The sequence below is a fragment of the Morchella sextelata genome (assembly GCF_020137385.1).
Source record: "Morchella sextelata strain SCLS chromosome Unknown scls_9, whole genome shotgun sequence".
In the NCBI taxonomy this organism is placed as follows: Eukaryota; Fungi; Ascomycota; class Pezizomycetes; order Pezizales; family Morchellaceae; genus Morchella; species Morchella sextelata.
The window spans coordinates 1,056,680-1,070,815 of NW_025408624.1; the positions used below are offsets into that span (position 1 = coordinate 1,056,680).

The following is a 14,136-nucleotide window of genomic DNA, read 5'->3' on the forward strand; positions in this document are numbered from 1 at the left end:
TTCTCTTGCCAGCAAAATCTGCTACACGTACATATGTAAATCTCAACCAACCAACAAATAAACAAAGCGAGCAAAATCTACAATTGGTCCACGATTTCGGGATTCGAGTGACGGTCCATGATTGACGCCCTCAACCGCAATTAACCATTATTTGAATTTTTGAGAAACTATACAACTATAGAATACGCCCTTTTGGAAGATTTTATGCTCTTTGAGGCGTGAAAAAAATGCGCTTTTCTGCAAAATTTGTTAGGCTTTTATAATTAAAATACATTACAGGGACGCCCACACCCACGTGTCACATCCAGCCAACAATCGGTGCATGATTGAATGTATTCTGTCCACTTCACTGGTAGCTGGGTACGCAGTAATTTTATACGTGCATTTTCTACTAGGGAAACGACTTTAGAAAAGAATGGTACAAGTGGTCGTTCAAGGTAACACTCCATAGTTTCAACGGTCTGGTTGTCAGGCTTTCACCCTTGAAAGCCCGGGTCCTTACGTGTCACTGTCCTGTATCCAGGCCCAGCTAACCCTTCCAAAGATCTATCGTATGTATTAGACGCTATTTAATTAATTTACTATCGTAAAAGAAATTTTCAACCCTGACTCATGTACCGTGCATCCCTATATATATCTTACAAAGAAAACATCCAATCATTCCTCCACATATCACACTATTGTCTTCCAAACTCCAACTGTCTGATACTATCAGTTGAGCCCTCGCGCTCCAGATCCACTTTTACCTCGACTGTCCGGATCATCTCGTCATTCTTCATGACAATATTCTCCTCACTCTCGTTCCTTTCCCTCCCTTGGATCTCAGTAGTGACCCCTTGTGCTACGCTTCCATTCAACGAGTGCAGTGGTATTCCGTGCCTGCTACTAGGGTTGCCAGAATATCCCAGTTCACCGCCTTGTGCATAACTGGATTTCGCGAAGGAGGTGCCCCCGAGGATTGATCTGACAAGTGGCTTTAAAGCCGGTGCAGAGGCACTAATAATGCCAACGTTGACTTCGATTTGTGACCAGAGGAGGATATAAATAGCAATATCTAAATAGGTCTCCTATCAGATTATGGGCCAATTAATTCATAGTTTGCGGGAGATCTTACATGGGATATCTCCGCCTGTCAATACCGCAGTTTGATACTTGTAAAGAGCATTAATCCTCACAATCGAGGCCACAACCGCCACACTCCCACACGAGAAGATCAATAAGAGTGCAACTAATCAGTAAAACACTATTGTTAGTCCACCCATCTATATTCCAGTAGCATGATCCCTGACAACCAACTCACCTCGTTTCCTTGTATTAACCTGCAGCTTCATCAACGAAGGCAGCGGCAGCAACAATATCACGATATCCGACAAGATGTTGAAAGACGCCATTGCATAATAAACCACTACAAGATCATTGCAACCTTGTGGGAAGGTCGGCGCCCAAGCACGACTCGGATCCTTCGGACACTCAAAGACCTGATAAGCAGATTTTAGTACAGAAACCAAAAATGGAGCATAGGAGCAAGGCAAAACGAACGTTGACAAAAAACATGGCGAATGTATAGGCGACTATGACACCGCTAACGATATAGATGGCCATTTGGTAACCTCTCGCGGGTGATAATCGGCGGTAGAACGAGAGGATACTAGCTTTAAGGAAGAATAGTGCCAGAAGATACTGTATCTGGTAGACATACCATAGCTTCAACGTTGGGATGATGATGTTGGAATAGTCCTAGGAGTACTTGTGGTCAGTTGTGTGTGATATAATTCATTGACACTTGGATGATTTACCAAGTCAACCGTGTGCTTTCTGGGGAAGAATTATGTACGTTAGCATTTACTGATCTCCAAAGTCTAAATCTCGGGAGGAAAGCATACCCAGTGCCGTAGTATACGTGGAAATAGTTCGTCACTCCCATTCCCCACGCCATGATCTGTTCGTCGTGTTAGCAGCTCGTACTCACAGTGTCAAATACACCGGCCGCGGCTGTGTCCTTACAAAAGCTACCAGCATGATCCAATCATCGCTTCCAACATTCTTAACGATAACACTGCGGCAGTAAAACCTGGAGCGGAAAGGTCAACCCAATGATTCATTCAGGTCCAATGTTTGTTTCACCCAGTTGTACATACCTCAGCGCCATGAACACCGTTGAAAGTGACAGTAATGTGAACATCACCGTCAGCATCAGCGGTCCCAAAGATCCACCAGACATGGCTAACGAACTAACTCCTCCACCGGCCGGGGGGAGTTCGAGCTGTTGAGAATAATAGGCTTGACTCAAGAAATTTTAAGCTTTCGGATCCTATAATCTGTGATCGAGGGCCTATTCAGGATCTTATACGGCCATGCATGTGGTGTACCGATACCTAGGATCCGGGATATGAGATATCGATGATGATGCAGGAACTATTCTGATACCCTACTCCTGAAAGTATTTTGCAGTAGCATATAACCACATGTATGTACCGGTACGGCCCTCGACCCGCGGCTGTACTCGTTTGTATTGAAGAATGGGCGGATTTTACTTTGTCCAGTACGCTCGCAATCGACTGGAATCCCCGCGTTTGGGATAGCCAATTATCACCGGATTGGTTGCAATTGGCTGAGACATCTGCTGCAAGAAAACTTGCACATATACAACACACGTGCTTGAAATTTTTTGTTTATACAAGAAAAAGAATACCTAGGCTCGCTACTGAGGAGGACGCCCTCTTTCAAAAGAAAGGAAGCCGAAACACAGGCCATGGCATGGCTATTTGGCCAGAATATCAGCCCCGAATAGATAAGATGCCTTCTAGTTACAGCCGAATTCGTGCCGTACATACATATAACTCGATTACTTATACCTACATTACAATCCCGAAATAAAATCAACCACACTCTACACGCTTGGCCTGAAAAATTTGCTATCATAGGTTTCTAGCCTAGGTATTTGGCACGGGTTATAGACATAGTCAATGCTCAAGATAGCATATTCCAAACATCTATGATCTGGCTCACCTTCCCGATCAATACTGAAGTCTCGTGAATTGCCTGCATGAAGGCCTATCATCGCGATTGGATCAACTACGCATGCAGAGATCGGGGTAAAGAACTTGGAATTCTCCTCTAGTCCAAAGTTCGGTCTACAAGGGGGATAGTGGTGTTAAAGCAGTACCTGGACTTAGCCATTAGAGGGTAGATTTAGGAAAGTTAATGAATTTGCCGAGACAATTTGTGGAACCACAGCTGGTCTCGATGAGGGATTCCCCACGGGCTGGTTTAGCGACCATTAACTGCTAAGCGGATCCAGATGCGGCATAAATGGAAGGGTGTGGGCATAGGGAATTTGTAGGTAAGGGTCTTCAGCTGGTCTTTGCTGCAGTGAGACCATGCAGGTAAGTGACTTTGAAAGAGCATTTTTAAAATTGGTCATGCCCTTGGTATTTCTCCATGACAAGAGCGTGGGGAGCGGGCTGGACAAAAGGAAAGGAAAGGCATTATTCAATTCATTAAAGAAAGGAGTAGCAGGTCCATACGGAACACGTTGAATACGTAGACACTAGTACTCACTCAATCATGTTTAACTACTTTATTTCTAGACTCCTCAGCTACCCACTCTGAAGGCACAGCACATCTACAAAAAGGAGCCCAGAAAGGCATAGCGTTTGGAACTCGACTAAATCTACTTATTTTGTCGCCAGAATTACATACGACTTTACCCCATGTTCTAGAACACTTGTTTATTTAGCGGGTAAGTTCATCCCCGGGATGGTATCGCGGCTGAGCGATCCGAGCTACTCCCCGAGTAGCGGCTTCGGCACCAGCGTGCGGCGTATGAGCGTTTATGCATGGCGCGTCAGGAAGGCGTATGTGGAGGAGCACGGTACTATGCTCTTGTGGGAGCATATGTATACATACGTGCCATACGGCATAGGCACTTTATCGCGACTTTGACTAACTTCCAACTCTACTGGTTCCTTGTTGGGATCGATCTTGATAAAAATTGGAAATCAACCTCCCCTATGATCCCCGGGCCCCCGGTTTTGTGGCTTTTTTTTTTCTTTCTCCCTGAAAAGCAAAGAAAACCTCCGCACTATAATGATGCCCTTACAAGGAACTGATTGGTAACGACATAACCATGCTCCAATATCTTCCTAAAGTACATAACCCTTCGACCAATAGACGCCCCTTGCTAAAATACACGTGACTGCAATAATGCTTCACTGGAAGGATCGATACTCCTCCGCAGGCATTCCCCTGAAGAATTTAAGCTTACCCATGGTATCGATCCTTACGATTATTAATATTCCTCAAACCTTAATGCCTCAAGTTCTCTTTCCTTCATACAGCAGGAGGTATGTGGTCTAAAGCTCTTTTTTTTTTTTTTTTTTTTTTGGGGGGGGGGGGGGGGGGGCGAAAAATCGCAAACCATAAGTACCCCCATACTTCATGTGTTTTCCTATTTCCCCCTGATGTTCTTCGGCAGAGACATGTCTAGTGCCGACGTTACCCAGATTTCACAATCTCATTGGTGCTACCTACAAACGTGGGTAGAAGACAGTCACCCTGGGATGTCAATTGGGCGGACAACTCAGTGGTCGGTCTACTCTAGAAAGTAGGCGTAGATTGTTACTATTACCTATCGTACTCTACCTTCCTTAATTTCTCCGTCCAGAGCTGTTGACTTTACGGACGGCTTGTGCCGCCGCACAGATCCAAAATTAAAGGAACACTCACTCCCACGAGATTTAGTAGAGTAGGCTCTTTAGCCAAGATGCTGTGGCCGCGTTCCAAATGAACCAAATACATATTAATAAACATCCGTATTAAGCTTGGTACGAAGAGCTGTTCATTCCTTTCATGGCCAATGTTAACGTCGGGCCTTTAATGATAGCGGTTTCTAAATAGCCATCAGTGAATATATTACCGAGGGCCCTCTATCCGAGGCCGAGCTGGTATTCATGAACCCCTTCTAGCTAGGGAGAAATGTGTACAGTTCCTGTACCTACGCTCCAGCCAATCTTACTCTACTGTTGTTTGATCTAGATACCGGCTTGCCTTCTCTTGTTTCCGTGGCCTCTTGTGATCTGGATAGAATTCGAATCGAATCTACATCACAAGCTAGAGTCCTGACGCCGGGGTTCTGGATACAATTACAACTTGTCCCCGTACTCTACTGGTAATGTAATATGTTCATGATAATGGTTAGCACTAGCCTTCTAATTATTTAACTGTCTACAAGTAGTTAATTAGTAGTAGTTGCATAAGATCATAACCACGAATAAAGACCTCCGCTCCTACCCATTGAGGCTTGTATGGTGGCTCCACACTAGCGCTGTCATATCTGCACAGTTATGTACTACATCATATATCCTCCCGTCCGGCAAATTGGATTAGTTGTCGCCTCAAGCGCTCTTGTGGCGTTGCGGGTGGTGGACTGCGGAGAGGTACGTACAATACCTTACTCTACTTTTTCAAGTCTCTCGAAAAGTGCAATTAAGCAAGGAAGAAGAAAAAACGTCTCACTGGCAATGTTACATAGGGTTAACAGGTACACATGCACTTTGAGTGTCAACTCGGAACACCTGTGCCGGCCGACACGCGCGTGAGGGCACGAGGGTGCTCTATTCGCTAGTGCCTAGTTAATATTGATATATCCTACTTCTTATTGAAGACGTTACACTCTAGTCATAGATAAATACGAGGGAGAGCCGCCTTTCCGTAGGATTTTTGCCTATCATCTTGTTTTTGTTGCTTTCAAGAAATCTCCATTCGATTCCTCGATAGTAATATCTCCTCCAGACTCTAATCACATTAATTTATATACCCACCTTATAATTTTTTTCAATATGAAGTTTATTGGATTCACCAGTGCGGCAGTATTGTGCCTATCAACACTCTCCATTGCCTCTCCAATCGCTTCACCTGAGTCATCAGATATCTCTTTGGCCTCAAGAGATTCAAACAGATGTCGCGAGCCCATTGTACGAAAAGAATGGTATGTCTCCCATCTGATTATAATTATACCTGCACAGCTCGACCCAATCCTCATTGCAATATAACTAATAATTGCCCTCCCATTCAGGCGCTCCCTCACTAAGAACGAAAAGAAAAAATACCTCGCCGCGGTCCAATGCCTAGCAAAGAAGGAGTCCATCGGTGCTGTCCCCGGTGCCGACAGCATCTATGACGACTTCCAAGGCGTCCATAGCTCTCAAACCCCAAACATCCACTTTGTCGGGCACTTCCTCCCCTGGCACCGCTACTTCGTCTCCGCCTACGAGAAGGCGCTGCGGGAGGAGTGCGGGTGGACCGGCGGTCAGCCTTACTGGGACTGGCTGATTGACTCACAGTCGGGCATCAACATGACCTCGTGGTCCATCTTTGACCCCAATACTGGTACGTATACTATCCCCTCGCTGCAAGCAGAGATATCACTGGCTAACCTCCACCCCACAGGATTCGGCGGCAACGGCCCCTTCGTCGAGATCGACGAGTCCCAAAACTTTCTCGGCATCGTCGGCCGCACCGGCGGCGGCTGTGTCCAGGACGGCCCCTTCACGTTCGACAAGTTCGAGCTCAGTCTCGGCCCGTCGCACGACGTCAACGTCTCTAACCCGCACTGCCTCACGCGCGACTTTGCGGAGCCGATCGCGCTGACGAACCTTGTCCCCGAGGTCATCGAGGAGATGATGTCAAAGACGACGTATGGAGCGTTTGCCCGCCGCACGGAGGGAGAGCCGAGTTTTGATGTGAAGAATGTACATGGTGGGGGACACTTTGGCGTGGGTGGTGTGTTGGGTGCGATTGGTGATGCTTATAATAGCCCTGGTGGTGGGTTGCCCTTGATATCTGGTAACATATATTGATGATGGAAATATGTATTGACGGTGTTGTGTTGATGTAGACCCGCTATTCTACCTCCACCACGCAAATCTGGACCGCATCTGGTGGCAGTGGCAGCAGCAGGACCCAAAGAGACGGTACAAAGACGTCTCGGGCCCCATCGTGCCATTCGACTACACTAATCTCTCCGGAGGCAATGTCACGCTCGACTTTACAATTAACCTTGGGAAGCTGGGCAAGTCAGTGCCGCTGAGCCAGGTTGTGAACCCCGAGAGCGGGACGGTGTGCTTCACGTATGCTTGATATCTAGAAAAGCTGTGGTGTCATGTGGTGCTTGTATATTTTGGTTGTAAGATTTTGAGTGTAAGGTTTTGGGGAGCGTGTAATCATAATTTGTAATTTTAGCATCTGGGATATATCATCATTTACTCTAGCTATGTGCTTGTCCTAGACTTTTAGCCGTGTGCGTGTAGTGCAAGCTACTAATAGAGATGAATCGAATGCACGTGTGACATTGGCGGGGAGATGACTGAAGCTGTGCTTTCTCTGGCCTGGGTAACTTATACATGGCAGCTCATGAATAAGAGTGACATATATATGGCAATGAGAGATGTATCCATATCTTTACAAGCCCACCTAGTGTGGTCCATGAGCCGAGCTTCCGGCCCGAGCCCAGTGAGCCTCGCCCTCCAGCGAGCCTGAGCCGGCTTGAGCCGTTTTCTCTAATATAAGGCTCTAGCTTAGGCTCGAACTCAATTTATTTGCTTTGAATTATGTAGGCTCCAGAAGCTAGCTATGAAAGAAGAAGCCAAAAAAAGGGGCGATTTCTACCCATTCCGATGCCCACATAGTTAATTATAACCAATTAATTCCTTTTGTTCTCACAGTATATATCAAATCCATGAAACGTTAAAGCATATATCTAATAAGTATATAGATATACCGATATGCAATGTGTTATTTAAAGGTTTTGATTGGCCAGGTTTGAGGGGTTTTCTTTTTCTCTATCAAATATGTTTGTCAGTAAGTAGATATTCCATCAAATATGTTGGAGTTAGTAGATATTCTATCAAATATGTTTGAGTCAGCCAGTAGATATTGGTTCCAACATACCTTGAGTCAACCAAATAGTATATCAGATATGTGCACAGGGCATCTTGGGGTTTCAGTGATCTTAAGCGTTGGTAAACTGATATTGTTTAAGCCATAACAGTTCCTACTGCCGGAAAATGCTTGTATATATATATATCTACCCATTTTGCTCATGCACTTGGTGCAAGCATAACCTGTTTTTTTTGTTTTGTTTTGTTTTGTTTTTTGTTTTGTTTTGCATCGTTGACCACCGGCCGGCTCGATCGATCGCGCGAGCCAGCTGTCTACATATTACGAGCCTGCGATCACCAACGCTCGAGCTAGCCTTGCAATTGCGCGAGCCTCTGTCTCGACCCCAGGAGCTGATATGTCGGCTCGGCCCATGGACCACACAGTGCACGTGATGAGCCCACCCCATATATACTAATAGACAGATGCTATATATATATACATACCAAAATTTAATCTCTCCCTCGAACATCCCCCCCCCCCCCACCCAAGCGGACCTCGCGCACTTACAGTAAGCTAGCATGCATGCCTAACCCACTGGCTATAAGATGGGCCCAATTATTATATATGTATTGAACAAAAAAAAAAAAAAAAAAAAAAAAAAACGCCACACGGTGGGCCACTCCGCTTTAGTGTAATTACATCGCTGGTGACTATCTCGCATATATAGCTTTTGTGGGGGGGGGGGGATGATCGTAGTCATGGGTTTACCGCCCTTTTTTTTTGGGGGGGGGGTTTGTTGTTTGGTGGGCGGGGTGCACTGTTGTTTTATGTGTATAGATGGATGGATGGGTTACGCATCTAATATATGTGCACGTGTATGGGATATAGAGGAAACAATACCTCACGGGGTGGCTATGTATATGGGGTAGTTGAGTGCCAGCTTTGGAATTTCTTAACCTCTTAACCCCCCCCCCCCCCTTGGAGCATGTTCGCATCAACGGGATATGGGGTAATATAATATACTTCTAGCACTTGGGGCTTAAACCCCCAGAAAGAGGCTGTAAATGATCCACACAGCAAGAAAAAAACACCAGGAACCCTAACCCGGCCGGTGGGGTGTGGGGTGGGGCCCCCGTATTGGTAAGCCGAGTGATAATGTGTGATGGAATTTCACAATAGGGATTTTTTGGGTGCGTTTCTTTTTTTTTGGTTGTACTTTGTTACAGGTTTGCTGACGATTTGCCTTCTTCTACTGAGGGTACGAGGTTTCTATTTTAGAGGGTGGGATTGGCGCTGTGATCTCATTAATTGTATGTTGGATTGTGGGATTGGTATGTAATTATAATTAGGGATTCAAACTTTTGTCTGGTATTAAACGTACCCTCCGCCCTCCCCCTCGGTAGTAACAGTGGTGTATTAATGCAGGTTCTTGTAAAACTCATTATACGCATTCTCGATATCAAACAACATCTACAGCACCCCCACATCAGCCCTCTGCCCCCCCCCCCCCCCCCGGCGCAAGAAAGCGATAGCAAACTCACCTGTCTCCCCTGATTCTCATCAATCTCGTCTCCGGCGCCCATCTGGTTGAGCACAATCAGCCACTTTACGATATTCTGCCTGCCCTCAAACTCCTTCGCGCCCGTGACATTATTGACGGCCGTGATGACGTCGCTGAGCAGCGGGTGCAGCTGGTCCTTGGCCGTGTACGACAGCCGCAGCGCGTCCATGAACGTGATGAAGTTCTGGGTGGCCTCGGCGGCGGCCTTGGCCGAGATGGCGGGCGCGGAGGTGTTGGCGGAGGTGGTGGAGGTGTGTGTGGGCTGCTCGAAGGTGGCGGGCACGCCGATCTTGAGCCGCTCGGTGGCGGAGGGGTATTCGATCTGGGGTGCGCGGGGAGGGGGTGTTAGTGCGGGCGAAGGGGAGAGAGGGGGAGGGGGAGGGGGAGGGGGGGAGAGACGTCGTATTCGCGCTTGAAGGTCTCGAGGTCGACGAATGCGCTGGCGACGCCGGGGGACTTGAGCAGTGTTTTGTACTGGCCGAGGAGGCGGAGGCAGGTGGGTGTGTAGCTGTGCACCACCGGTCCATCCTCACTGTCAGCACCACTTCTTCTTTCCTCTTCAGCCGTGGAAGACATACACCCCCTGGTTGATGCTGTCCTTGATGTACGCCTTCTCGAGAAAGTCCAGCGTGACAATGATGCTGTAGATCTCGGCCAGGCTCTCGTTGAGCTCGCGCTGCTGCGAGGTGGTCGACAGCTTGACCTCCTCGTCGAGCGAGATGCTGGTGGAGAGGGCGTGCGGCGAGGGCGTGTAGGAGTAGGGCGAGGGGGCGTAGGGCTGGTACTTTGGCGCGCTCATTGTTGTGGGTTGTGGGTTGTGTCTGTTTCTGTGGTTGTGGGTTGTGTCTGTGTCTGTGTCTGTGGTTGTGGTTGGTGTTGGGGTTCGTTCTGGGTATGCGAGAGATGACGTCTGCGGGGACGGGCCCGGACAGGGATCGCTCGGTGCGGGGGGAGGGGCACGTGCGCACAGCTCGGTTGAACGCGGAGAAACAGAGGCAGACAGGCAGACAGACAGACAGACACACAGACAGACAGACAGACAAAACCCGCCAGTCGACCTCAGCCGGTGGAAGAGAGGGCACCTCGACATCTCAGTTCTCATTCACTCAGTCCCTCTCACTCACCCAATTTCTCTAATACCCTCCATCACTCCAACGACCCCGAATCCCCCCATCCCCCCCCAAACCACTCCCCCCACTCCACTCCCCCGCAATGGCGCTCGACTACGGAAACGCCGCGCACCTGCTGCCCACAACATACAAAAAGACCGTCGCCGACTGGCTCGCCGAGGACACGCCGTCCTTCGACTACGGCGGCTTTGTCGTCGGCGAGGACGCGAAGACGGCCACGCTCTACGGGAAGTCCGCTGTACGCCCCTCCCTCCCTCCCTCCCTCCCTCCCTTCTTCCTCTACAGTTCTGAGATCGGGGGCAAGAGCTCCAAGCTAACTGGCAATGCTCAATGACATAGGGTGTTCTAGCGGGCGTCCCCTTCTTCGACGAGGTGTTTGCGCAATTGGGGTGCACGTATGGCTGTCCCCCCCCCCCCCCCTACTACTACTATCTATATATATCTGTGTGTATGCACGCGGGAGCTAACAAACCCCCCCGCCCCGCAGCGTCGAATGGCACATCCCCGAAGGCGCCTCCTTCACACCCATCAAGTCCGTGGCCACCGTGCGCGGCCCCGCACGCAAGCTCCTCCTCGGCGAGCGCGTCGCCCTCAACACCCTCGCCCGCTGCTCCGGCATCGCCACCAAGTATACTAACCCCCCCCCCCCCCCACTACCCCATTTACCCCCGCACTCCCCCCCCCATACCACCCCATTACTAACCCCCGCCTTCTAGATCCCGTCACATGCTCCAGCTCGTGCGCTCCGCCGGGTACACCGGCGTCCTCGCCGGCACGCGCAAAACCACCCCCGGCTTCCGCCTCGTCGAGAAGTACGGCATGCTGGTCGGCGGGGTCGACCAGCACCGCTACGACCTCTCGTCCATGATCATGCTCAAGGACAACCACGTGTGGTCCAAGGGGTCGATCACGCAGGCGGTCGCCGCGGCGCGCTCGGCCGGCGGCTTCGCGCTCAAGATCGAGGTCGAGGTGCAGAGCGAGGCGGAGGCCGACGAGGCGATTGCCGCCGGCGCGGATATCGTCATGCTGGATAACTTTTCGGGCGAGGGCTTGAAGGTGGCGGCGACGAGTATCAAGACGAGGTGGCGGGGGAGGAGGCAGGTGCTGCTGGAGTGCTCCGGGGGCCTGACGGAGGAGAATGTCGAGGCTTATTGCTGTAATGGTGAGTGATTGTGCGTGATGGGGGCGAGTGATAGTTGTGATGCTGATTAGTTGGGTGTGTTGTCTGGGCGTAGATATCGATATCATGTCGACGAGTTCGATTCATCAGGTATGGGCTCCTCTTAGAGAGATGTAATCGCGGCAGTGATCATGGACTAATGTTTGTGAAATTGTCGCAGAGCACGCAACATGTTGATTTCTCGCTCAAGATTGATCATTGATTGCGGAATCCCAAATAGAACGCACGCACGATTGATGGACACGAAGCTAGAAATTATTTATAAATTATCAAAGCAATATAAATACAGGCCACAAAGAAAACACAGAAAAGAAGCTAAACATGAAGCAAAATACAAGTTAAAAGTACAGAGCAATTCTCCGCCAAAAAAAAAAAAAAAAAAAAAAAAAAAAAGATAAAAAAATACAAGTAACGTTATGAGCGATCAAAAAATCCCCCTAAAATATCGACAAGTTTGAAAAGAAAATTCGTTGCAAAAGGTTTTTTTTTTTTAAAAAAAGGAAAAAGCTGGAAAAGAACCAAAACCCAACAAAGGTAAACCACCACCGCTTTTTAGAACCCCATTCCCACCCATGCCTTGTTCTAGATCAAACCCTTTCCCTCCCAAAAAAAACCCCCCCCACATTACTAAGAAACCCGTGCCGTCGTTACAATAAAGCCCAGCCCATATGTCGCTAGAATACCGGTATGGGAAATGGATAGGAATAACTAATCAAAGAAAGAAAAAGAAAAGAAAAAGAGTACCTTTTCCCGTCACAGGGTAAGGGTCAAGAAAGTCAAAAAAAGAATACAGTACTGCGTACTCCGCATTCCGCCGCTATAACGGATTGCAATTACTATTTTTCAGCGCCAATATCGAGAGAGGGCATCAGCAGATGACACAACATCCAAACTTCTTTTTCGAGGCACCAGAAGCAGATCCATTTTCCCCAGGTTTCGGAGTGTTCGCGCCGCGTTCCTTCTCGTTGTTATTGTTGGGATTCTCGCCATTGTCGGCCATTGATTTCTGCTGCCCCCGCCCAGAATTGGCCGCAGCGGTGCCGTTCCTGGCAGCTTCTCGTGCGGCCACGACGCGGCGTACTAGCACTGTTATTGCTTGTCAGAAAGGAAACCGTATAACATGGGATGGTTTTGAAACGGTCTGTGATGTCGTTGATATGTGAAACAGATGGAGATACAAGATCTGAAACAAGATCGAGTGCTTGAGTGTGCTTGAGCCTGATTGGGGCATTACTTACGAGCAAAGGTCTCCTCAACATTAACAACGTTGCGCGCGGATGTCTCCATAAACCTATACCCATCCCAGAATCAGCCAAATACGTTCGTCCAGCGCATACCATCATGACAACAATAGCATTCACAGTGTCCCCTTGTGATTCGTTCCACCACCTCACTCCTCACGGGATAAGGGCCCAGAGGGAACATTCCAGAACCCCCTGCAACTGTCCAACTGGAAACCACCGCCATCTCCTCCAATCCGCAGTCAGGAAATCTGAAACGTACCCGCAATCATGACTCCTGGCCCACGCGAGTCCCTCCTGCGATGAAACCTGCCTCGAGTTTGCAAGGTCACATTTATTGCCCGCAACAATCTTCACGTGCGGGACGGCGCCCGGCTGCAGCATCCGCTCCTCCGACTCCATCTCGATGATGTCGTTGAAGTAGTCGAGCTGCAACAACGAGTCGTGGTTCGTGATGTCGTAGACAAGTAGGTACGCGTCCGCCGCAAGGTTCTGCTGTGCCCATAGTCCGCGATATCTGACTCCCCCGCACCCACGTCAGTTGGGATATCTAATTACAGATTTGGCATCATGTGGGGCAGTAGTGGTAGGAGTGGGGTTGAGGCTTACTCCTCTTGTCCAGCCGTGTCTACGGATTAGGAGATGTGTTAGCATTGGAGTTTTTTTTGATATGTGTGGATGGTGAGTGGCTTGGGTGCAGAAATCGACATACCCGTCAGCGATAATTGGTACTCGCGGCCATCGACGGCCCGGGTCACACTGTAGCTGTCTTGTACGGTGGGATCATATTCGTGGGTCCACTTGCTGCGGACAAGACGAAGTGATATAGAGCTCTTTCCTGCAATGAACGGATGCCACAAAACGAGCGGATTGGAATGTCAGTCCGAGTTTTTTTTTCTCTTTTCCTTTGCAATGATTGGCCCGGTGATGGTAATAATGGCTAAAGGGGATATATGTGATAGATGATGATATATGCTGGGTAACAGCTCTTTTCGAAATGCGCAGTGGGTAAGAGGTGCAGCGGCCAAATGAAGGGGAGGGGATGGGAGGGAGGAGGTAGGGTATTTCGTACCAGTACCGCCATCACCACAGACAGTGATCGAGATCGTTTCCAGCATGTTGAGTGGTATTATCTTGGGCGTG

General features: G+C 48.8%; 5 protein-coding genes across 5 annotated transcripts; 2 read left to right on the forward strand and 3 right to left on the reverse strand.

Moving 5' to 3' along the window:
- Window positions 1–677: 677 nt before the first annotated feature.
- On the reverse strand, window positions 678–2,221 carry H6S33_012958 (uncharacterized protein; the record flags this gene model as incomplete). Its single annotated transcript, XM_044844314.1, has 8 exons — window positions 678–1,054; window positions 1,115–1,228; window positions 1,301–1,478; window positions 1,540–1,737; window positions 1,797–1,815; window positions 1,884–1,939; window positions 2,005–2,071; window positions 2,139–2,221. 8 exons carry the CDS (start codon window positions 2,219–2,221, stop codon window positions 678–680), a joined length of 1,092 nt encoding a protein of 363 aa, XP_044694667.1.
- Window positions 2,222–5,840: 3,619 nt separating this feature from the next.
- On the forward strand, window positions 5,841–7,140 carry H6S33_012959 (uncharacterized protein; the record flags this gene model as incomplete). The annotated part of the gene is made up of 4 exons (XM_044844316.1): window positions 5,841–5,989; window positions 6,077–6,390; window positions 6,451–6,825; window positions 6,899–7,140. 4 exons carry the CDS (start codon window positions 5,841–5,843, stop codon window positions 7,138–7,140), a joined length of 1,080 nt encoding a protein of 359 aa, XP_044694668.1.
- A 2,157-nt stretch (window positions 7,141–9,297) lies between these two features.
- On the reverse strand, window positions 9,298–10,241 carry H6S33_012960 (uncharacterized protein; the record flags this gene model as incomplete). Its single annotated transcript, XM_044844317.1, has 4 exons — window positions 9,298–9,351; window positions 9,423–9,764; window positions 9,842–9,950; window positions 10,021–10,241. 4 exons carry the CDS (start codon window positions 10,239–10,241, stop codon window positions 9,298–9,300), a joined length of 726 nt encoding a protein of 241 aa, XP_044694669.1.
- A 413-nt stretch (window positions 10,242–10,654) lies between these two features.
- H6S33_012961 (uncharacterized protein) lies at window positions 10,655–11,954 on the forward strand (the record flags this gene model as incomplete). The annotated part of the gene is made up of 6 exons (XM_044844318.1): window positions 10,655–10,810; window positions 10,912–10,967; window positions 11,060–11,200; window positions 11,289–11,734; window positions 11,808–11,842; window positions 11,913–11,954. The coding sequence occupies 6 exons, from the start codon at window positions 10,655–10,657 to the stop codon at window positions 11,952–11,954; spliced, it is 876 nt and encodes a 291-aa protein (XP_044694670.1).
- Window positions 11,955–12,620: 666 nt separating this feature from the next.
- On the reverse strand, window positions 12,621–14,111 carry H6S33_012962 (uncharacterized protein; the record flags this gene model as incomplete). Its single annotated transcript, XM_044844319.1, has 6 exons — window positions 12,621–12,838; window positions 12,991–13,043; window positions 13,256–13,510; window positions 13,603–13,621; window positions 13,706–13,831; window positions 14,066–14,111. The coding sequence occupies 6 exons, from the start codon at window positions 14,109–14,111 to the stop codon at window positions 12,621–12,623; spliced, it is 717 nt and encodes a 238-aa protein (XP_044694671.1).
- Window positions 14,112–14,136: the final 25 nt, after the last annotated feature.